The sequence below is a fragment of the Coptis chinensis genome, chromosome 2 (genome assembly GCF_015680905.1).
Source record: "Coptis chinensis isolate HL-2020 chromosome 2, ASM1568090v1, whole genome shotgun sequence".
NCBI lineage: Eukaryota > Viridiplantae > Streptophyta > Magnoliopsida > Ranunculales > Ranunculaceae > Coptis > Coptis chinensis.
Genome location: NC_141457.1, coordinates 24,936,869 through 24,960,954, shown reverse-complemented (window position 1 = coordinate 24,960,954; position 24,086 = coordinate 24,936,869). Strand labels below are relative to the sequence as shown.

At 38.1% G+C, this 24,086-nt stretch overlaps 1 protein-coding gene across 1 annotated transcript; it reads right to left on the bottom strand.

Moving 5' to 3' along the window:
- Positions 1-17,819: 17,819 nt before the first annotated feature.
- On the bottom strand, positions 17,820-23,746 carry LOC147515499 (uncharacterized). The gene is made up of 2 exons (XM_086587872.1): positions 22,597-23,746; positions 17,820-18,240 (listed from the first exon to the last, which is right to left on the bottom strand). Exon 1 carries the CDS (start codon positions 23,590-23,592, stop codon positions 22,609-22,611), a length of 984 nt encoding a protein of 327 aa, XP_086443998.1. The 5' UTR covers positions 23,593-23,746; the 3' UTR covers positions 17,820-18,240; positions 22,597-22,608.
- Positions 23,747-24,086: the final 340 nt, after the last annotated feature.

Genomic DNA, 24,086 nt, shown 5'->3' with positions numbered 1-24,086 from the left:
GTATTTATCGATGACACAAGCTTGCCTATTCGTATAGATATATGTATGAGTAGAGTATCTTCACATGCTACTGCACCTAGTATTGTATGAGTAGATCATATTTGCATGTTTGTATTTTAACCCTTGCATAAATCTTTAAAAAAAAAAAAAAAAAAAAAATAAATTAAATTAAATTAAAATTAATACCGCCTTTGCATAAATTTTAATTCCATAAATCTTAATTATATTCCAATGGTGTCTAGGAAATTTGAAAGATTGAGGTTACTTAATTAGAACCGTGCTCGCATGGAAAGCCTCCCTCATATCTCTCTTGTGACCTGGCTATTGGTTTATGCACACGTATTCCTAGCTTCACTGCTATGTTAGCAGCAGCTTAGGCCTACGTTGATGCAACTCTAATGCTTAAGATAATAATAAAATTTGAGTACTACTAAATTCCTTCTGTAAATTAGATCTAATTTTAGGCTTGCATGAGATTAAGGTCTGGTTCCACTAAAGAAATCGAACATACCTATCATCGAAAAAAATACGATAAGCAATTGCGTAAGTTCTCACCTAAATATTGTTCTTCTTCTGTTAATTACCTTCATCACGATCCTTTGTCGCCATCAACTTCTGTCATTATGGCCGACGATCCTCCACCAGCTGAGAAGCCCCTCTCGGACTTCTATACTGCATTACAGGAAGGACCTTCTTCCTGCATCAAACTTGAGGACATTGTCGGTGATTTTCGTATCCCACCAAACATTTTTAATTTGTTACCTATATATCATGGTTTGGAGCATGAAAAACCTTACAATCATCTTCGTAGGCTGCAACAAGTGGCCACAACATTTCACCATCCAGCAGTCTCTAAGGAACAACTCTTGCTTCGGGTGTTTCCATTCACTTTAACGGAGAAAGCGTCAATTTGGCTAGCAGGACAACAGCCACAATCCATAGACACATGGAATAAATTAGTTCAAGCTTTCATGCTTCAATTTTACACTCAAGAAAACGACTGAAATGCTTCAAAAAATTCAATTCTTTCGTCAAAATCCTCATGAATCCTTTACGGAAGCATAGAGTCGTTTCACTGATCTTCTGTTAGAATGTCCTCACCACCAACTAGACAAAGCTGTCCTTGTTCGTTCATTCTTTAATGGTCTGTCTGATCATCAAAAAGAAACTCTTGATATAATAAACGGAGGTTGCTTCATGGACAAAGGAGCTACTGAAGCTTATACTTTTTCTTGAAAAACAAGCGAAAAATGGTACACACTGGGGTAACACTGAGTCGTCTAAGTCATCGAAGGACAATGTTACAAAGGCCACATCTATTTTTGAGGTAAAACCCGATCCTGAAATAAAAAATTTGATAGAATCCCTAACTAAAAAAGTAGATGCCCTTGCAGTTCAAGTAAACGATCAACTACCAAAACCAATCATGAGCGTTGACACCGCCCCATGTGTCCTTTGTCTTAGTCCTGACCATCCTGATGCATATTGTCCCTTGTTATATGTTTCCCCTACTCAACAATCGGAGGAGGCATGTGCATTCAACATTCCCAATGCACCGTGGAGACAACATCCGAATTTCGCTTGGCGCCAAAATAACCAACAAATGGGGGCTCCTCCAGGTTTCGCTAATCCACCTGTTCGACCTACCAACAATTTTATTCCATACCACCAAGGAAATAATCAACAATACCAACAAGGTCAATTTCAAAATAATTCCAATGCTAATTATCAAACCAACCGCAGCCTTGTTCCAGCTAATCCAGATACCAACTATAATCAGCAACTTCTAAGCAATAGTCGAGAACTACTACCTGTTGCACAACCTGCGCCACCCGTTACGGATAGGACAAACGAGACTTTCTTGGCTTACATGAACCAACAGTCTCAAATTTTAACGTCTATCCAACAATCACTTCAACAATTGGCGCAAGAAAAGAGTCAGAAAGGGGTGTTTCCTGGACAAGCAGTTCCAAACCCTAAACCAGCAAACACAGCCTTTGAACTTACTAATGCACCTGGTACAAGCACCTCCAATCAAGGTGAGGTGCATGCAATCACTACTCTACGATCTGGAAAAACGGTAGACAATCAAATACGTATGCCAGATGATTAACCAAAGGAATCCGAAGGTTCCAATGAATCTATTTCCAATAATGAACCTACAGACGATTCACCAGATCAAACAAAGTTAACATCTCAGAATTTAGGAAATAAGCAAGAAGACCCCTTTTCCAAATTCCGCCCTAAGGCACCGTTTCCTGCACGCTTGGCAAAGAATAAACCTGATGAGAATTTTGCTGAAATTCGAGAGACTTTTAAAATTTTGACGATCAACTTACCTTTTCTCGATGCCTTAAAACTATTACCAAAACATGTAAAATTTCTGAAGGATATGTGCACCACAAAAAGGAGAACTAATGTTCCTCAACAAGCGTTCCTCACCGAACAGTTTCCATCCATCACAGAACACAATGGTATAGTCAAATATAAAGACCCTGGTAGACCAACGGTTCCATGCACCTTAGGTGACAAATATACGGCTACTGCGATACTAGACCTAGGAGCTAGTGTGAACTTACTTCCGTATTACTTATTTAAACAACTAGGTCTTCATGAGCTCAAACCTACCACCATGACTCTACAGTTAGCCGATCGTTCCATAAAATATCCAAAAGGAATTGTGGAAAACGTCCTCGTAAAAGTCCAAGACTTTTTCTATCCTGTAGACTTTGTTATTTTGGATACAGAAGTTGCATGCGATTCCATTCCTATCATCTTAGGATGTCCGTTCCTAGCAACTGCTAATGCTCTTATTAACTGTAGGGATGGTTCAATGACCATGTCCTTCGGAAATCTATCGGTCGAGGTGAATGTGTTCAAGTTGATGAAACAAATTCCAGAGCCTGACATTGATGGTGAGGTGAACAGGGTTGACAGCATTCCGCAAGAGTATTTAACAAAATCGTTTCCAGAAGATGAAGTGTACCAATTTCTTTCCTTTAGCGAATCCGAGTTTGAGGACGATGATTATACACAAGAAGTAAATGAGTTATTAGAGTCAATACCATTATTTGACCCTACGACTGTGATGTCCAGTAACGTGGATGAACATCAATCTGTTTACTGCATGGTTGATGACTTTCCTCAAGAATCTTTAATACCCACTCCGCCCACCCCTGATTTAAAACCTTTTCCTTCGGAATTAAAATACGTACAGCTTGATCTAAATGGTCGTCACCCAGTTATCATTTCTTCACAATTAAGTGACTATCAGGAAGCTCGTTTCATTAATGTCATTCAACAACATCGTTCTGCTATTGGATGGTCCCTCGATGACATTAAAGGCATTGAACCTACTGTGTGCACCCATCACATAAACCTTGAAGAAAATGCTAAGACGTCGTGTGAACTGCAGCGTCGCCTAAACCTTACCATGAAAGATGTGGTACGAGATGAAGTTTTAAAATTACTCGATGCGGGTATTATTTACCCTATCTCTGATAGTGTTTGGGTGAGTCCAATACATGTTGTTCCCAAGAAATCTGGCATTACAGTTGTGCGAAATGATAAAGATGAATGCATTTCCGCTCGTATCCAAGTGAAACGGCGAATATGCATTGACTATCGCAAACTTAATGCCGTCACTCGTAAGGATCACTTTCCACTTCCATTCATCGATCAGATGCTCGAACGCTTAGCCGGTCATGCATATTACTATTTTCTTGATGGTTATTCAGGTTATTTTCAGATAGTCATAGACCCTGCTGATCAAGAAAAGACCACGTTCACCTATCCATTTGGTACATTTGCATATAAACGAATGCCTTTCGGCCTTTGCAATGCACCTGGTACTTTCCAACGCTGCATGCTTCACATTTTCAGTGATATGGTTGAACGTTTTATGGAAGTGTTCATGGACGACTTCTCCATATATGGAGATTCTTTCGATAGTTGTCTATCAAATCTTGAAAATGTCTTTACATGTTGTGAAGAGAAAAACCTTGTTCTTAATTGGGAAAAATGTCATTTCATGGTTACAAAAGGAATAGTTTTAGGCCATATCGTTTCAAAGGACGGAATCGAAGTCGACAAAGCTAAGATAGAAAAAATTGCTTCACTTCCTATACCAAAAACAGTTCGAGACATTCGTGCATTCTTAGGACACGCAGGTTTCTATAGGAGATTTATTCAAGATTTCTCAAAGGTTGCTTGACCTTTAACTAATCTCCTGCTTAAAGATGCCGTTTTTTATTTCAGTTTCAATTGCAAACAAGCCTTTGAGATTTTAAAAACCTCACTAACTACCGCTCCCATAATTCAACCACCTGATTGGTCTAAACCTTTTGAATTAATGTGTGTGGCGACTATGCTATTGAGTCGTATCTTAGGGCAACGCCGAGAAGATAAGCCGGTTGTCATTTACTATGCGAGTAAAACCTTTAATGAAGCTCAACGTAACTATACCACCACCGAGAAAGAGTTTTCGCCGTTGTATATGCTTTGGATAAGTTTCGTCCTTACCTAGTGGGTTCTCCAACTATTGTCTACATCGACCATCGCGCACTTCGCCGTTATCTATTAGCGAAAAAAGATGCAAAACAAAGGTTGATCTGATGGATTCTCCTTTTGCAAGAGTTTACTCTAGAAATTAGAGATAAAAAAGGTTGCAAAAATGTGGTTGCGGACCATTTATCACGACTTGTCAGTGATGTTGATACTGATACCGAACCTATATGTGATTCTTTTCCAAATGAACACTTGTACTCTATTTTTTCGTCCCCTTGGTACGTTGACATAGTAAATTACTTAATTACAGAAGAAGTCCCTTCATCTTGGTCTCGTAATGACCGGAAAAAGTTCTTATCCACTGTGAAATTTTATTTCTAGGATGATCCCTACCTCTTCAAGTATTGTTCCAACCAACTAATCCGCCGTTGCATTCCCGACTAGGAACATAATGACGTGTTATCCTGCTGCCATGAACAATCTTGTGGTGGTCATTTTAATGGTAAGAAAACTGCGGCCAAGGTCCTACAATGTGGATTCTATTGGCCAACACTGTTTAAAGATGCACATGAGCATTGTAAAGCATGCAATCGCTGCCAGCAGCTGGGACGCATTACTCAACGAAATATGATGCCCTTAAATCCCATTTTAATTGTGGAAATCTTTGATGTATGGGGCATCGACTTCATGGGTCTATTTCCAAATTCACATGGCTTCCTATACATTCTAGTAGCAGTTGACTATGTATCAAAATGGATTGAGGCATTGGCATGTCATGCTAACGATCATAAAACGGTCATTTTGTTCGTAAAAGAAAATATTTTCTCTCGATTTGGTGTTCCAAAAGCTATAATTAGTGATGGGGGAAAACATTTCTGCAATAAAATTTTTGAATCATTAGTAAAGAAATATGGAGTCACGCACAAAGTGGCAACTCCGTATCATCCTCAAACCAGTGGCCAAGTAGAAGTCTTTAATAGAGAGATCAAATCCATTTTGGAAAAAACTGTTAATCCATCTAGAAAAGACTGGTCTCTACGATTATCTGATGCCTTGTGGGCATACAGAACATCTTTTAAGACACCTATAGGGATGTCTCCTTATCGCCTCGTTTTTGGAAAACCTTGTCACCTGCCGGTTGAACTTGAGCATCGTGCTCTATGGGCCATCAAAAGCCTCAATTATAATACTAATGCGGCAGGCACAAAGGGAAAATTGTAGTTAAATGATCTCGAGGAAATTCGGAGTGATGCCTATGATCTCTCGAAATCTTATAAAGCCAACATGAAAAGAGTGCATGACAAGCACATATTGAGAAAAGATTTCAAAGTTGGTCAAAAAGTTTTGTTGTACAACTCAAGATTACACATTTTTCTAGGTAAATTAAAAACTCGATGGTCTGGTCCTTTCATTGTCTTTGCTGTCACTCCTTATGGGGCTATATCTTTGAAAAACGAAAATGATGAAAGCGAATTTCAAGTAAATGGCCAACGCGTAAAACATTATCATGAGTTGCGCTCTCCAGATGTCGAAGAGACTCTTCTCAAAGATCCAGTCTACACAAACTAATAGATTCACCGGTGTACTTCTTTCCATGTGATATAAACAGGGAAAGTATGCCATTAGGGTAGTCGGGCCCTCTTCTATTTTCTTTTATAAAAATCCCTAGAGTGTGTGGTTGCAAGCGCCGAAACCTTAGTCCACAAAAACTGTGTTTAGAACTGAGTATAAATGTCTTCTGTTAATCGAGCAAACGTGCTTTCTGGTAAATAATGGGTACCAAAAATTTCAACTCCTTCCTTCTCTTCCCTTTTCTATTCTCTTTCTCGCGAACTCCAACTCATCATTTGGTGCAAATCTCACCCACCTCGAATAGGTAATGGTTGTAGTACTTTTGCTTGAAAGCGACGGGCGAAAAGGATGGGGTGGTGTATGAACTGTCAAAGTCCTTTCTGTCCAGGTCTTGATCTTCTATCCGAGATGAGCCGGTATAAGGTATATTATTGTCTGACACCAGCTCAGCAGGATAAACTTCGTCGTCGTCCCGTTGATCCCACAGGTTGGGATTCATCTTGAGGATCTGACGTTAAAAGACTCACATTCGTCTTGAGGATCTGACGTTAAAAGACTCAACATGTATATAATCGTTTTTCCCTTAGCACCAAGCATGGTGCCCAAAGAGAGTCGTGATATGCAATATCGGACATTTCCTAGTTCGTACGGGCAATGGATTCCACCAGGCCAACCCCGATCGGTTTTCTATATGACTGTATCAAGGGGCGGTTTGAGGCTATACCATATGTACTAAGGGTAATATTATTATTAGAATATTGTACATTGGTCAGGGATGGTACCGTCCTGAACCCTAGGCCCCCAAAACATAAGGGTTAAGCCACAATTTGGCTGGATTGGGTTCGCCCAGAGCCGACATGAAAGTTGCCTGAGTTAAGCTGTTGTGATGTGTTGTTTTATTTGGACTTTCGGTGTTGTTGACACGTTCCTTTCGTCTTGTACATTTGTATATAAAAGTGTAAATAAATAAAAACCAAAAAAAAAAAAAAAAAAAAAAAGTTTGAATGTGATTATGTCATATTCCAGTGGATGGAATTATGTCATATTCCAGTGGATGGAATTTTTAATGCCGATCGTTTTGATATCTCATTGGTTCAATTTGGAAGTTAAAACGAATCGAAATTCCAAGTTTGAAATTTCAGAACAATTCGGGACATAAGGGGAATTTCTGGAATTCATTTGGGCTTGGGCAAAAAAATTGGACCTAACCCAAATTCACGGACCCGGCTACAAAAACCCACACGCGGGGCACCCACGCGTCCACCCCTCTCATTTCTTCCCCCTAAAAATCCGGATCTTGGTCTCCCTCACACTCCCAAGACAAGACGCGACTCGACATATCGCGGAATTCAATTCAGCGCGACGCCGGGCCAAACTCCACCAAATTAAAAATCCTTCCTCCAGCACCATCTCCTCCAACAATCCTAGCGATTTCCACCCTCAGAAAATCATCTAGACCGCTCTATGGCAGCACGAAGGAGAATCACAGTTGAGAAAAATTTCAAAAATCTCTACACTTCCGGGATGTTCCATCCATTTTTCGATGAGGAATTGCTAGTAGAGAGTGGGAATATCTATTGCATCGAATTCCAGCCCAGTATTCCGAAGATTTAGTGTTGAAATTTTACAGCAATGGAGGTTTCCGGGGTGATGAATTTTGGATTACGGCGGATGGGTTGGAACGTGAACTCACGCTGATATCGAATACAGCACAGATTCCAATAAACTCTGATAGTCCGACTCTGTTGTTGTCTGAATATCCGACTACGAGAGACTTAATGTTTGACACGCTTCTCAAGGGAGAGTACAATGATGGCTCGAACTGCGTGTACCAGCACTCGCTTAGACGAAACCAACTAGCTGTCACTCAATGGCTAGCTTGCAACGTCATTGAAACTTCAAAGACGTCTGACGTGAACAAGACATTCTTGCACCTGCTGTGGATCCTCCAGGAGAAGAAGCACACTTTCTGTATGGTCCATTTTCTGGGCCATATTCTTACGACCGCGTCAAACAGGTCAGCTCCTCTTGCTGTACTTGTTACTCAGCTTATGCTTAACTTAGGGTTCCAGTTCGCTACTCCTTTCATTCCAACAAGGTCTTTCGAGAATTTCGGAATTTTCGAGACCACTGGGACCCAATAGCTAGAGATGACATTGAGCGTGATAACGTACCTCCTCCTCCCCCTTTACCACCCGACTATTTTAATGAGGCTACCATGCACCGAATCAACACTCCCATGGAAGCCTTGAGACACATGAACACTAGTATGCGCAGGATGTTTCTTCGTCAGGAAGAGATGTTTACTTCCCAAAATGACTTCCAGCAAGAAATGCGAAATCGCCAAGGCCGTTTCCAGAGAATGATGATGGCAAATCAGCTGCAATTCCAAGATCAATTGCTACTTTATAGGCCTACATTCCGCATTCGGACCAATTTCGGCTGAAGTTAAATTCGTGGCCGACGACGTAGAAACCCGGGTTCATCTTCTACTAACCCGGAGGATTCCCAGTAGCTATTTATTTCCCTTATGCATTGCATTTTTAGTTTTCTTGTGATAAAAACATTATATATCAGTTGATTTCTCAGAATTTTGTATCTCCAGACGGTTTGAATGAGAAATTATTTATGTTATGCAATTATTGTAATTCCTACTATATTAGTTTGTCCCTTGATGCATTGGGCCTACTCTCAAAGCCCAACGGTCATAACCAAACGGACTGATCCAAACGGTCAGATGCCCAACGGTCAGAAATCAAGTTATAAATACAACTCTCCTTTCCACTTTCACTCATTCCCTTCTCTCCCTCTTCACAAATTCTTCTTCACAAATTCTCAATTTCTTGAACATAATGAATCAAATAGAGCGATGGGAAAAGGAGCAACTGAATGGGCTATCACAATAATCGTGATAAACAGTGTTTATCATTATTCTGCTGTTACTCATGCATAACATGATCCAGAACATCTAGATCTATGTAACTATCTCTCTTTCTGTCTGTCGTTTTGTATATCAGTATGGTGTGTTAAATAATTCTCACACATTTGTACGGGTTACGTATTAAATGGAGAAGTTTAGTATTAAATATTTATGTATATTAGTTGTATTTTACTCTCTAAAAAAAATAAAATAAAATAAATAAATAAATAATAATAAATAAAATAATAAATAAATAAATAAATAAAATGAAAACCATAATAAAGAAACACCATCCCAAACTCACCAAAATAATTAATTAATTGATACACATGGTGTTCAGAGAAGATCGTGCACGCTACAAGGTATGCATAACACTTGTCACACATGCAGCTCGATTATCCTATCCATATTCTATTACTGAGTTATGATCATCATTTCTGAAATTACGTGTAAGTCTAACTACCCTGTAAAACTTTCCTCCATATTTTCTAACATTGAACCATCTCATTAATTGTCTTTGGAAATCTGACATGACAAGACTTACTATGGATCCCCATTGATGTTGTTCATAATCACATGGGTCATTAACTACACTTGGAATCCAGATTGGTACAGACTCATAGATTGGCTATAAATCTCGTCTTTTTCAGCCATTCTTATTCAAACAATTTTCACTATCCTTCCCTAAGTAATACTACCAATGGATCAACCAAGAAAAATAACGGCTGAGAAAGACTACCTAAAAACTTTCGAAGATGGTCGGTTTTCTCCTTATTTTGACACCGAAATCATACGTCGCGGATGGACGCCTCTTCTATATCATTCAGCAGCTGGTTATTCCCGAGAATTGGTTTTGATGTTCTACCAATTTAGCGGATCTGAAAATAGAAAATTCTACTTCAATGCCTATGGACGACGATCGGAATTGACTAAGAAAATGATCTCCAACATACTTCAAATCCCAATAAATACCCAGGAGTCCCTTTTTCAAGAGTCATCATTTGATTCCGCCAAATCTTTACTACGAGCTACCGTATCTCATGATGAAGTCGGAAATACACATCACATTGTTCTTCAATGCTCTTTGAAACAGAATCAACATGTTGTGCTCCACTGGGTGGGACACAATATGGTAGGTACATCACACCAATCAGAAGTCACAAAGCCTTAACTTCACTTACTTTGGATTTTGCAGACTCAAAGAGATGACTTTTGTCTAATCCAACACCTCTGGAACGTAATCACCAAGAAAACAAGAAGGTCAGCACCCCTACCCACTTTAGTCACGCAGATTATGATGCGTTGGGGTTATCCAGTAATTTCTCCAGAGACACCCCTTCAAAGAGCACATATAAAAGTACTCCAAACTAACTACTCTGTTGGTTTTTGGACTCCTGATACTCTGATAGATGAACAGAACGACCCAAGCTCACATTCTGACCATTTATTTGATGAAAATGCCATGCTGAACATTATTAATCCCATGGAAGGCATTCAACTTCTTCATCATGGTTTGAGGGAACTACACACTCGTCTGAATATCATCATCACAACTCTTAAGGATTTCCAAGAACGTCAAGCAATGCATGATGTTGAACAAGAGGAGATCTTAGAAAATCATTCTCAGTCCTTGCAAAATCACGCTCTCCTAATGGAAAATCAAACTGTACTCTCTGCCAGCCAAGGGGACATTCAAATGCAGCTCGGCCAACAAATGGAAGAACTAAATAGTCTGGTGCATGATATGCGTCTCCAAGATCAACATAACAATCCATAATTTTCTAATATTACTAAGTCAATAAATAAATACTCGTATCAGTTATTACATTTTTCGTCGTATTATCAATTTTGTCTTATCTTTGTGTTTTCTTTTGTATGAAATGCTTAATAGGATTGTCATCATTTGCGTTGTGACTAATATAATTTAACATGTGCTTATAGGAGGGTCTATTCTCTTACATACTCATTTATCCATCCAGTTTGCCTTTGTCGTTACCTATTTCTTTACTTCATCCACTATGGCATCTTCATCAATTACATCTTCATCAAACATGGTATCTCCCAAACTTATTCTTGAGCAATCCTTTCAGTCTATCATGGATTCCAATACTTATGGCCATCTCTTCCGTGACTACATTACAAACATCGGATGGTCTTCCCTAATTCTTCAACCTGACCAAACTTATTCTCTGAGTTTGGCTACATACTTTTATGCTAATATGGAAGACACACCAGCATTCAACCATGCGCATGGTTTCTACTTAGACGGGTTCACTATCCAAGTTAGTGACACACCTCATATCTTTTCTGAACAACAACTTGCACTAACTTTGGATCTTCCATATCACGAACCTGTTGCATCATGGCATTACGGTGATGGTATTGAGATTAAACGAGAAGGAAATGGCCATGTGGCATGGCGTGATGTCACCATTCCCTTAGCAAGCATGACCATGAACATGGGGACTGCGATGTTATTTGTACTCCTGAACATTATGGGAGATTGGCATTTTTCTACTGCCAATGAGGCTTCTTGCGTCGTATTCAATGCATTAGCTTAAGGTCATACATTATTTAACATCATAGGTTGTGTTATCTCCAACCTTAAATGAGCTCGCACTTTTCAGGATAAGTATATACTTTTACCGGTCACCGCTTGCCGAATCATGAAGACACATTTCCCACAGTTTTCAACTTCTTTTCATGACTGGGTCAAGGTAGATTCTATGTGCCTAGCAAACAGAATCATTCGTTCATTGAGGTTTCGGCAATGGAAGCGTCCCGCTCGGTACCTGAGGCATGTTCGTTGTTACCCGAAGGATGAAAATATGAAGACATATTTGAGGAAATCTGGAAACGAAGAATGGGCAGAAATTTGGCAGACTATTATCTTTTGGCGCGATGCTAAGGAAATGCATTTCCTTCAAGAGGACGCCAGAACTTCACATCCTGATGGATGGTAAACTTGAGCTTGCCATTGTACATATCTAGCTAAACCTTATGTTTGGTGTGTTATCGTTTTTCATGTTTCGTATGCTCTTGTTTTTCATTATTTCGTGTGCTATGTTTAGTGTGCTATTGAACATTTTATTGGTCTTTCTGAATAATATATTATATTATGTTCTCCAACCTTTCTGTTCCAGCAATCTAGCCCTAATTTTGCTCACGGTTCTCAGGTACTTTCTCTCTTTACTTATTGATACTTCGAGGACTAAGCATCATTCTGTTGGGGGTCTTTTAACCCTGTAGCAAATATTAGGCAAATTGTAACCTGTATATAGTTTTTATTTTCATGTTAATAATTGAACTTAGTGACAAAGTCTTGTTTCCTTTTCAATGATGAAAATTGTCTAGAAATCTCACATTAGTATCCGAATTAGGATTTGTTTTTAAGAAACTTAAGATAATACGTATGCAATAGTTTATACATCTTTTCATGAACATTCATGTACTGAGTATCATCGATTGTACATAGCAGTAAGTTTCTGGAACCAACGGTTAGTTACTTAAACTATAAATCCTGTGAGAATCTAACAAAAAACCTTGACATGAGTGATTTGTGTGTGATGACACATAGGAGTAGTTTTCCCGATTAGAGAAAATCATGCATCTACTTACTTGATCATCACCACCAACCCTAAAAGAGAATTTAGGCCATCTTTGGATCGACATAGCTAAAAATTCTTACCTGTTACAAATTTTACCGCTAGTCACTCCACTGAATCTTTCATCAAACCTTTCACTTTCACCAAAAAAAAAAAAATCCTTATTCATCTATTAAACCAAATAAAAGAACCTACCTAAGTGATGAGTATGAGAAATAGGATGAAATGTGGAAAGAATAAAGAGAAAGACTTGTCCCAAATAAAAGTCAGTTACTTGTTTCAGGAAAGAAAAATAGAATCATGTTCTTAAGCCATATATATATATATATATATATATATATATATATATATATATATATATATATCCATTAAAGGCTTAAGAACAAGGTTGAAAAACTCAGTTGGAAGAAGGAAAGAAAACAAGGATTTTCTAGTGTAAATATATGAAGAACCCTATTCTCTCACTCGTAGAATTTTGATTATCCATTTTCATTTTCTTGTACACTATCACCTAAGCCCCACAATACCTAATAAAGACCTCTAGCTCAATTAGGAGTAGGGTGGTGTGATAATAAGTAGTAGGCGTGATTGATCGACATCGGCTCCTCCGACCGCTATCATTGAGATGTGAGGAAACGCGTGCCCACCGCACAATCTGGAGTTAACAAAACACGAAAGTGGAAATTTTTGAGTGAAATTGTGTTTTGACACATACCGTGAGAACCCATTTAGGTACACTCTCCAAAGGATTCGTAAAACACCCCCGCTAGTACATTTCAATGAAAAGTTTACTGCATGCATGATCATATGTAGATGTTTTAATTATTGAATACATATTAACTTGAGTTTCAAAGAAAACAATCCTCGTTTCCTGCTAAAGAGATGTATGGATATCTGAGATTAATTTAGGAAACGAGTTTCTGTCACTGAGTCATTGTAGTATAAATGAAGTTTGTGAGTATCTTCTCTAGAAAACTCTCACGAGGCTATAACTCGTCCACTAGGGAATTCCTAATGGTTTAAGGCCTTGTTGCATATGGTCAATGCAACCGCACTCTGCGAAATGAGAATTAGTTAGGACTACACATTTTTGGCCACTTATCTGTTTTAATGTCTCTTCTTTGCTTGAGGACAAGCAAAGTGCTGATTGGGGGTAGTGTGATAAGCACCCAAAAGTGTATTATGAAACCCCGTTGAGACATATAAATTTGGTTAACTATGTGTTTAATAATCATGAAATAAATATGTTTTCATACTTTTTTGCGGTGTATTCGCAAAGAAACACGGAAATATGGTTTAAACCTCGCGATAAAGCACGAGGAACGACATATATATGAATTCTTCCAACCAAGCACGAAGCATCAAACTTCCAAGCTCCTACCTCTTGAACCGGGACTCGAATCGACAAGTGAGTCACTTTCGCACAATCAGGGCGATGAACTACGCGATAGGGGGGGAAGTTGTAAAATTGCCCAAAGACCGGAACGCCACTGGACTACACATAGGACCCACTATGCGGGCCCACAAGATTGGATGAGTCATCAATCATGGAGCATGTCAAGACAAAAATGACAAATTATTGGTGCAAAGTTGACACCTTGCATGTAATTAATTAGATTAGGTGTTAATAGTGAAAAAAAAGGCAAGGTGTCACTTTGTTTTAATGTGGTGGATAAAAATGAAGTAAATGTGGTTTGATGTTTCACATGGGAGGAAATGAGATGTCTCTCAAATGGAGAAGAAAACAAAACAAGGGGGGACACTCCGTTTACTCCCTTGACTTATTTTCCTTACCTTGTATTATTTTAGTTCCTTAGCCATTTTTATAATTTAGTTTTAGTTTTGTAAGAAAAGCTTGTAATAGTTTTAATGGAGGAAACTTTGGTTTTCTTCTAGAAAATAAATAAAAATCAAGTGAGTTTAGATAGTTAGTTTTTCTTTTTCCTCTTTCTCTCTCTCTTCTTGTATTTCTAACAAGTAATCCATTGTCCCAAGGATCATGAGCTAACTTCCCTTAGGGGAGTTAATCCAACTCATGTGAGGGAAAATATTTGTTGTTAGGTTGGTAAGTTGTTTAGGAAGAACAACTAGACCTACATCCTATCCCGAAATGATAGTTGGTGTAGTGTCTAGTTAGGAATCAAAGTGATGAGCTTAGAGATAAGTCATTGCTTGGTTCCATTTGCTAACATGTATGAGCTTAGAGATGAGTCATACATGTTAGGGATCAAGTTTTCTTCCATTAGGGCTTGTCTATGAGTCTAGGAATAATCAAATGAACTTCTTCAATTCAACAACAAAAAGTTATTTTCACATGAGGAGGATTAGCTCTCCATCTTTTCTTTAGCAATTTGTATTTTGTCTTAGTTTCATGATTTCTAATCTTAATGTTTTTCTTTAATGTTTGTGTAGGAAAGAAACTTAGTATTTGTATTAACTTACTCACTAGTTTCCTAAGAGTAAAAACCAAATTGTAGTTGTCTTAGACTTTAGGTTGGTTCGAATCCTTATTTCAACTTTACGAACACGAAGATCGTGAGTAAGGAAACTTTGAATTCGCTCTTTCGCCAAATTAGAGAGTCAAATCTCTAACGTAGTAAAAAGCTAATATCAGCCATTTTGACTTCGCTTTTGGGCTTGCTGGAGGCTGCCCAATCCAATTGGTGTGGCGCTCAATACAGGACTCTGTTGGAGTTGCTAGTCAACGTACTTGACTTGTGTATTGTACATGGGTTCTGTATTGGGCAACCACCGAATTAGATTGGGCAGCCTCAAGCCCAAACCCAACAACAAAGTCCAAAGCAATAGCCCAATACACCCCCTCCCCCCTCCCCAAAACGCAGTTACAAGTTTTTCTCACCGTTCTAACCGGTAAGAAACCCAAAAAAACCCAAAAAAATTGAATTTCATTTGTACCAAAAATTGTAATAGAGTCGGTGATTATTGTTAGATGAAGTTGAATAAATTTCCATGTGTAGATTGTATATGTTCAATTTGTTGATATCAAAACACGAGTTCTAGATTGAAATTCTTGCATGTGTAGATGTGAGCACTGTTGCTAGTATTTTTTTTGTTTGATGTTGTTGATGGTCTGTTTTCTGCTCAATATACTTATGTGGGGCACGTATTTTTTGTTTAAACGCATGGGACAAGATCATATTCGAGAGCTTGACTGACAAAAGCAAACTTGATTGTCAACCTGAGCTCTTCATCCACATTGTCCCTGACAAGACCAATAACACCCTTTCCATCATTGATAGTGGTGTCGGCATGACCAAGTCTGATGAGAGTTTTCTTGTTTTATCTTCATTTTGCCACTTAGAATGAAGACCAGTTGGAGTATTTGGAGAGAAGGCTTAAGAATTTGGTTCAGAAGCATTCCAAATTCATTAGTTACCCAATTTCATTATGGACTGAAAAAACCACTGAGATGGAATTTCATCACAGATTTTGGATGCATGGTTTATCAATTTTTGTTGGTACATTTAAGGGTGTGCGATGTCGCGATGACGTGCCTGAGATTGAGAAAAAGAGAGTTAGGAGATCGAATACATAGGCTTGTATATGGTTGTGAGGTCATTTGAATGTTTTTGTTTTTTTGTTTTTGAATATTCTTTGTACATTAGTTGTATGAATTAATACAAAATTTTGAATTTTTTGAGTGGAAGCCGATCGTTTTGAATGAATTTCAGTTTTGTGTTTCAACTTTACAATTATACTCTTGAATCTTTGATTAATCAAGTATATGAAAGTGACAAAAAAACAAAATGAATTTCTCAATTTTTTTAGTCCGAACGACCCAACTATGTCACCCAAGAGAGTTCCCAAACAATCTAGCCATATCATCTTAAAGACTGCCCAAACGATCCTGCCATATCGTCTAGCTAAAAACCTAAGAGTTTTATTTCGAACGACACACGAAGACCACTTGAGTGTACACTGAAACAACATGGCGAGACTGTTTGAGTGTATACTCAAATGATATGCGCAAGACCATTTGAGTGTACACTCAAACGATATGAAAAACCCGTTCGAGTGTACACTCAAATGACCCGGTGGTTTCAACATGACAAGACCGGTTAGATTGGTTGTTAGGCTTGGGCCCAATACAAAATATATTTTTTTTAAATGACAAACTTGTAATATACATTTTTTTTTTGGGGGTTGCCCAATGCTATTTCATGAGTGCCCGATTAAACTTGTACATTGACGATATAAATGTGACTTAAGTTTCACACTTTCACCCAAATTCTTAGACAAGCCTTTAGAGCAAGTGTCAAGTACAAGAAACTCCAGCGTTACATAGCAGTAGCACGGCAAATAGGAGAAGAAATACCACACACAACATCCATAGTCATTCCTTGGGATCAACAACAGCAGCAGCAGGTCCAGGATTTCCCAGTGTAGCTAAAACATCGTTTAATTTAATGAGGTTTCCATTTTTGCAGTATACTGCCACTTCAATCTAGCACTTAAGTACCATTCTCCTTGCCCGAAACACAGCTCTGCGGGTTCTGGTCCATATTTTTTAGCCCATCTGCAATTCTGTAATTCCCCTGTAATGTATGACACCACCCTGAATAACATCACTGTCAAATCCCTTTTTCCTAAACTTATCAAGTGTAACTTCCAATCAGTTCCCAAAACGATCTATAGGTAGCCCAACTACTAAGAATGTAGATCCATCCGAGCCAAATAGCTCTACCCAAAGGACAGACACCTGAGTTCTTTTGGATCAACCTTATTAATACTCGTAAAATCGTAAATATTAAACCTATAAATTGGACACCATCTCCTGTTACAATGAACGAATGAAACAGAAATCCTAAAATTAGACATTCTGTTACGAGTTTATTTTATAGCTCACACTAAATATCTCCGGACAAATTTCTCAAGAGAAGTTGGCACTCTTAGTAAAAAGGGAGCTGAAGAGTAATCTTCCCTTCAAATCATTCAAGTTTGTTCCACAAAACTGAGACTGTTTGTGCTGCACTCACAATTCTTTATAACTCCTTTTAGAAAAGTCTGCACTCACAATTCCTTAAATTTTTAATCTAAATATGCTTTAGCTAATCATCTTTTCACCAAAAGACAGAAAACTACCTTTGAGTAAAGGAACATAGTACCAAATACTAATTGATCAATGGTTCGTGTATATGACTAGCCAAAGTTATGTCGAGGCATCAAACACCCGGCTCAAAAGTGGCGCGATGAAGTACATACAGAAAGGTTAAAAAATTTCATTCACTTGTAGAAAAGGGTTTTACACTTTTATCTAAGTGTGAATTCGGGCCTTAACATTTCACATATGTCAAACAATACACGATCCTCACAGATTTTCTAGCAAACTTCATATATCGTGTCACCGGCAACAATGCCTACAAGTATCTAAATATTTACTTCACAGAATTGAAAAATATATGTCACCTGCAATTATCTTGTTCCCTTAGTTCTGCTAACAACAATTTGTAGCCATGCCCTTTGGTTGATCAAGACTGAGTACTCTTAACCTTATTCGACTTACACATAGAAGATAGAACCTTGATTTCCCATACTTGTCACTTCCATCCTAGAACACTGCCATGCAGTGAGTCAGTAAGTGTGAGCGAAGCGGAGATGCATGAAGATGAGCAGTACCTGAATAAGAAACGCATTTGTTATTGATATTTTCTGAATGGTTGAATTGAACTCCACAACATGGTATTAAAATATCAATAACAGATATTTTTACTTAAATATGAATCAAAAGATGGGTTCATTGCCACCCTATGAGCTTGTTTGTGCGACCAAACTGACATTTTCCCTACCTTGTACAACACTTATAAAGTCACCTTGCAAAGAGACAAGCTCTTCTCTTTGTATATAACTGAATGTCGTCGAACATGCAGTAGGGCAATTTGGGGCCTGCTAACCGGTGCCGAGTGACAGTAAATCAAACACAACCTTCTGCACTTTTCACTAGGTTTTGCAGACTATAGAGTTCATCTTTTAAGGTTTGAGATCCAAGGATTCGAAGCAACTAATGGGCACGGCGTGGCATTCTTATACAGATAAGGGTGAATCGGTGACCCATATGTTGTAATCATATCGTTTTATATACTTTTGTAATCGAAGTGTAATTAATTACCAATAAGTGGCTATCTATTACGTACCTCACATGAAGGTCCAAGACACAGCGCACATAGCAATTTCTTTATCAGATGTTTTCTGGCTGAAATACCTCTATTAAAGTAGAATGTTCGAGTCTTATGTTATGTAATTTGGCACGATTACATAATCAAAGTTATATTAAATGGGAGAAATATATTCAAACACAAAGTGGCTATCATTTCAGGAGCTCCTGCTCGTTAACCGCTTATTAACACAAGATATTTTTGAATCTTGATGCTGTATGCAATAATAAAAATTACTGAATTTAGTCTTCAGCCATTACTAAAAAGTCAAAACCACATCGAGCAGCAACACAGAACTTAAAAACTTTAAGTAATGTATTTATGAACAACCAGAAAAGCAGAATGGACAACCAGACAACTGCAATATTCATCAGATTCATAAGCAAAAATAAACAAAGTGAGGGCTCTTGGGTGCGAGAAAAGAGCATTAAGATTATCTATTTGTCTATCTAAACCCTCATCGCCCTTTACCCTAATCTTCCTCTTCCTTCCCTCTCCGTCTTAATCTCGCAGTCTACGCCATACACAAAATTTCACAGCTGACGACAAAATTCGCCCTCTATTTCTGTCCTGTTCTGCTTCCCATCTGGCTCTTCCTCTCTCGCCAGTCTCCCACTAGACATGGTACAATACTACATCAACCGACAACTTTAACTTGTATGTCCACTAGACATTGTACATACTACATTAACAGATAACTTTAACTTGAATAAAGAAGCACAATTTTCTTTTTTTCACCAGCAAGTTCTAAATGAAGGAGGGGGAAGATGGGTGAGAGAGAGATGCCTCCACCACAGATGGTTTATCTGTAAAGCAGAGAAAAGCAGTCGAGCCAACCATAAAATGGACCCAACTGCTTGGATCAATGGCCAGTCGTCAACTTAACATCAGCCGATAGATTTATGAAACCTTTTTTCTAAACTGTGGGGTTGGGATCGTCAACAAGTAAATTAGCCCATATATGAGAGTACAGTACCAGTACAAGGATTGAAAATTTCAGTAGCCTATTCAAGATCCAACTTCCAAAAACTGCAACTCATTGCCTCTCCTAACAAGGTCCTCAAAGCCTCATATGCATATAGAGTCTATAAAGTCTAACCGCAAACATTGCTCAGCCATACTAAAGACCAAATCCATTCCCTGAAAGGTATTTGCTGATGCTGAATATCCAAAACCTTATCATCCTTTAATTTACTAGTACTACCCTGTTCTACCAAATGACATATTTACCAATCAGATCACAAAAAGTACCTCATAAGCATCTCGATCTTGTTAGCCACAGTCAACGAAACAATGAAGAATAAAAGTGATAGACCAGAATTCTAGCCAAACTACTCTCTGGGAAAGACACCCTACTTTGAAATCTAGAAAGAAGCTCTCTTCCACCTTCACATCCAATCATGTGATTCTCCAACACCATATCCCCCACCTTGTTCTTGCAGTTCACAGAGAAGTACACCCGAAGTTCACGCATTATGCAACCCATCGCTGCTTGAAGTACCTTCAAGTTGCATACATTATACATGTCCTCGAGAAGTTACTTCTCAATTATCAAACACAATACCACTTCAAGCCGGAGTGACCCAACATTTAGCACAACTAATATAAGCCATGGATTCAACAGAAAAGTACATGGTACCATCTGCAAAAATTGAGCATTATACTAAAGGCCCCTTTCTGTTAGCTTTAGGTCACAACCAACCATACCCCATTGATTGTGTATCTTGGATAAATTTCCACATTTGTGCAGGTTGTGCACTTCGAAGCACCATAAAGGTGTGAAGTTGGTTATAGTCTATATAGGTATCGGTGGCTTCAGCATAGTCAGATTCAGCAAAAATGAGCCCAACCCTAGCCTTGAATACCCTTAAGACCACAACTTATCCTTTGTAGACAAAATGTGGTGTTAAATTGGGTCTTGTATTCACTATTTAGGATGTAGATAAAAATCCAACAACAAAAAAGAAGAAAAAAAAAACCAAAAATGTCTATGTTGATATATTTTGGATCATTAAACATCTAAAAAGACACAATGTCACAATGGTTGATATATCGCAAACTTTCACATTGCATAAGCAACATCCTAAATTGGCTCTACTGTGCACAACAGGTGGGCACTTACTGAAAAGCTCAAAGCAATATCTCAAGATTAATCTAAACTTATTTGACTCAAGCACGCATCAGGGATCATATTCATCAGTAAAATAATATTTGTGGACACTAAAAATAAAAATAAAAATAGAATGAACTTTAAACAATTAGAAACTAACATTAGAAAATATATAAGTCCACCTAGCCAGCCTACCTCAACAAATCAGTTTGTCCAAACCCGACTAATCGGCCCACTGAACCGAGTTTCGGTCGAGGCGAGAAGGTTGGGCACCACCTAGACGGCTGCCTAGACCGTCTTTAACACTGGTCATTACTGGGTTCCTATCCACTGGTCTTTAACACTGGTCTTTACCCAAGTTCTAAAACAGCTTCCTAACTAATGGGTGACTAACTTTAGGTTCCAATCCAAGTACCCCTTTTGGGCTGTATTAAGGTGTGTCATATATCATAAACACTAGAAGTCTGCAGTCTCAATTTAAGAAACCTATCTTTCTTGCAATTTCACAAACATCATCCACTAATAGTATGAACTTCTTATTTTAAAACTTAAATGGTATCTGGGATATGGTTTGACGGGTCTTTGTTATACCATGAGAAGAATTTAACGTTTAATGTACTTGAAGTCAGAAAGAGAAGAGATGATATAAAGTTCTCTTTAAAGGGTTTTATAAGACTGGTATGGGCGTGCATGTTGAGATATATATTATATAGTCCCACATCGGGCAGCTAAAGCCTTGCATACTAGATACCATTATGAGGTTTCTCATTGCCAATCGTTGATGGGGATTCTCCAAATTTAAGAACGTGTAAGAGCAGACTACTGTGTCTAGCCAGGAGGCCCATGTACTCCGTACGTCCAAGTCACCCAGTAAAACTAATCCACGTGTTTGGCTCAAGTTAGGCCACAGGCGATGCAGCGTGTTTAGATATGTACTCCTATATTGGGAATTTAAAGCATTATATCACAATATAGAAGATCTTTAAGGCTGCTTGTTTTTTTTTGGGCTAAGGCTGCTTTTTTCCTTATAGCTACTCCCCTCATTGCAAATAATTTGCGAGTGCGGTGCTCCAAATTTTTGAAGGCACGAAGAAAAACAAGTGAGATGTAAAGTTCTGTAAATGTGAAGATGATGTGTAAAACCTATCCAAGAGGTCCTTGTAGCTCACAACCCACCCAGGCATGCAACTCTCACTATACGAGTTATTAGTTGAACAATATACACTTTACAAATTACACAAATGATTGTAGGTAACAAGAAGCTACTACATCACACCCATACCTTCACTTACTAGGGCATCTGGGAGTGATTTAGAGCAAAGTTTGAAAAATCATAATAATCAAGAGAAGAATATTAAGTTTGATGGAGTTGATGTGAGAGCAGAAGGTATGATAGACAGTTGGGAAGTAGGATAATATTCTTAAACAGGATCAACTATAGCAAATTAAGCACTAGCATAAGAAAGATGCACAACAACATATATTTTCCTATTACACCAAAACAAAAGATAAAATTCATGACTTCAAAACAAAATAGAACCTAAGCATCAGTAAGATACACAGCATAAATATTGAAGTGAAATTATATCGACTATACGCTTATTAAGAGAAAGAGAAACATTCACCAATGAAGATTCTTCAAAAAGAGGAGTATTTCATCAAATAATATATTCATACAATAAATAAGTATTGATTGCTTGAAGTACTTACCCAGGGAACAACTTAAAGCAGCATAGGGGGTATAGCTGAAGACTTGAGCATCCATGACCCACTGGGAAAACCATCCATTACCTCTCCATCCAATTTGGAAGCTGGAACACGATGAGAGAACCGCAACAACTCCTTCCGTGAAAACTGTTGAGTCTTTTCAAGTCCTCTTCTCATTTGCCTCTTGAACAAAGCCTCAAATCCCTCTACTCTGACTAATCTAACACCAATAATACAAGTAGATAAATCCGATACCACTTCAACAATTTCATATTCAATATGACTATTCAAATCATGAAGTGTCCAATTAACATCCCATTTTTTATAAACAGCCCAAACCTCCCCCTTCTTAGGAAAAATATGATAGAAAGATCCTCTAACATTCTCACACATAACTCTGTGAGAGAAATCCGTAATTTCCACAACCATTTTCTCTTCCACCTCTTTAAATGTTCCACAAACCATAGGCAAGTTGTTGTCAACCCCCCATTTCTTTTCGTAATGCTCAACGGGTTGAGGCTCTAGTAATGCAACTTCAATCTCCAATTCTTCAGGAAAAAGTCTACATATCTTACCGTACAACCGAGGCATACCATCTACCTCATCCGACAATGCCCATACCGAACCTAACTCATAATGATTATAAGATTGCAAACGGTGAGAATCATAATAGGCGACGACATCTGTCTTCTTATGATTATTAATAATAATGGGTCCCTCCCTTTTCTCTTCTTGTTCTTGTTGATAATACGTTTTTCCAAGGACAGCACGTACGGAAGGCTCGGCTTGTTTTAATAACCATTCAAATGTTTCAGCCTCAGATGTGTGGTCTAATTGTTTGCACAAGTTTGTAACTATTGAAGCATAGGACTTTGGTACTCGGAAATGAGTAAGTCTACCCAACTTTTCCTTCAACTGCTTGTTACTAACTTTTGTCTTTGCAGGTGAATGTTTTTTTTTATTATTAGTTCGCATCTTCAGTCTTTTTTTTTGCTCCATATATATATGCTTTTGTTATGACAGTACAAAACAAATGAACAATTAAATTAATAACGAAAAAAGGGAGGGTTTTAAATAGCAGTACCTTGTTGGTTATTAGTAACAGTAGCAACTCTTGAGAACGGTCTAGAAGAGAGGAGAGAAAATGGGAAGCAATTAAGCAACTGAGGTGGAACTTGTCGGATTAGCCCAAGCCCGATGGGCTAAAACCCGGCTTTTGTTTGTCCTGGTCTTATAAAATCAAAACCAGACTTAGTTTTGGGTTGGGCTCGGGTTAGAATATCAAATAACCAAAAAACCCGAGCCCGTCTGCATATATGTACGTATGTATTTCATTCCTTCTATTCTGTTATATTGTTTCTATATAAGGATTTATTATTGTCAAAAATAAAGTTGAGAATATCAATTTTAGAGATAATAATTGAATCAATCATATTAGTTTCCCTTTTAAATAATCAAATCATTTTGATTTAGTTAGAATATTGAATTTCAGT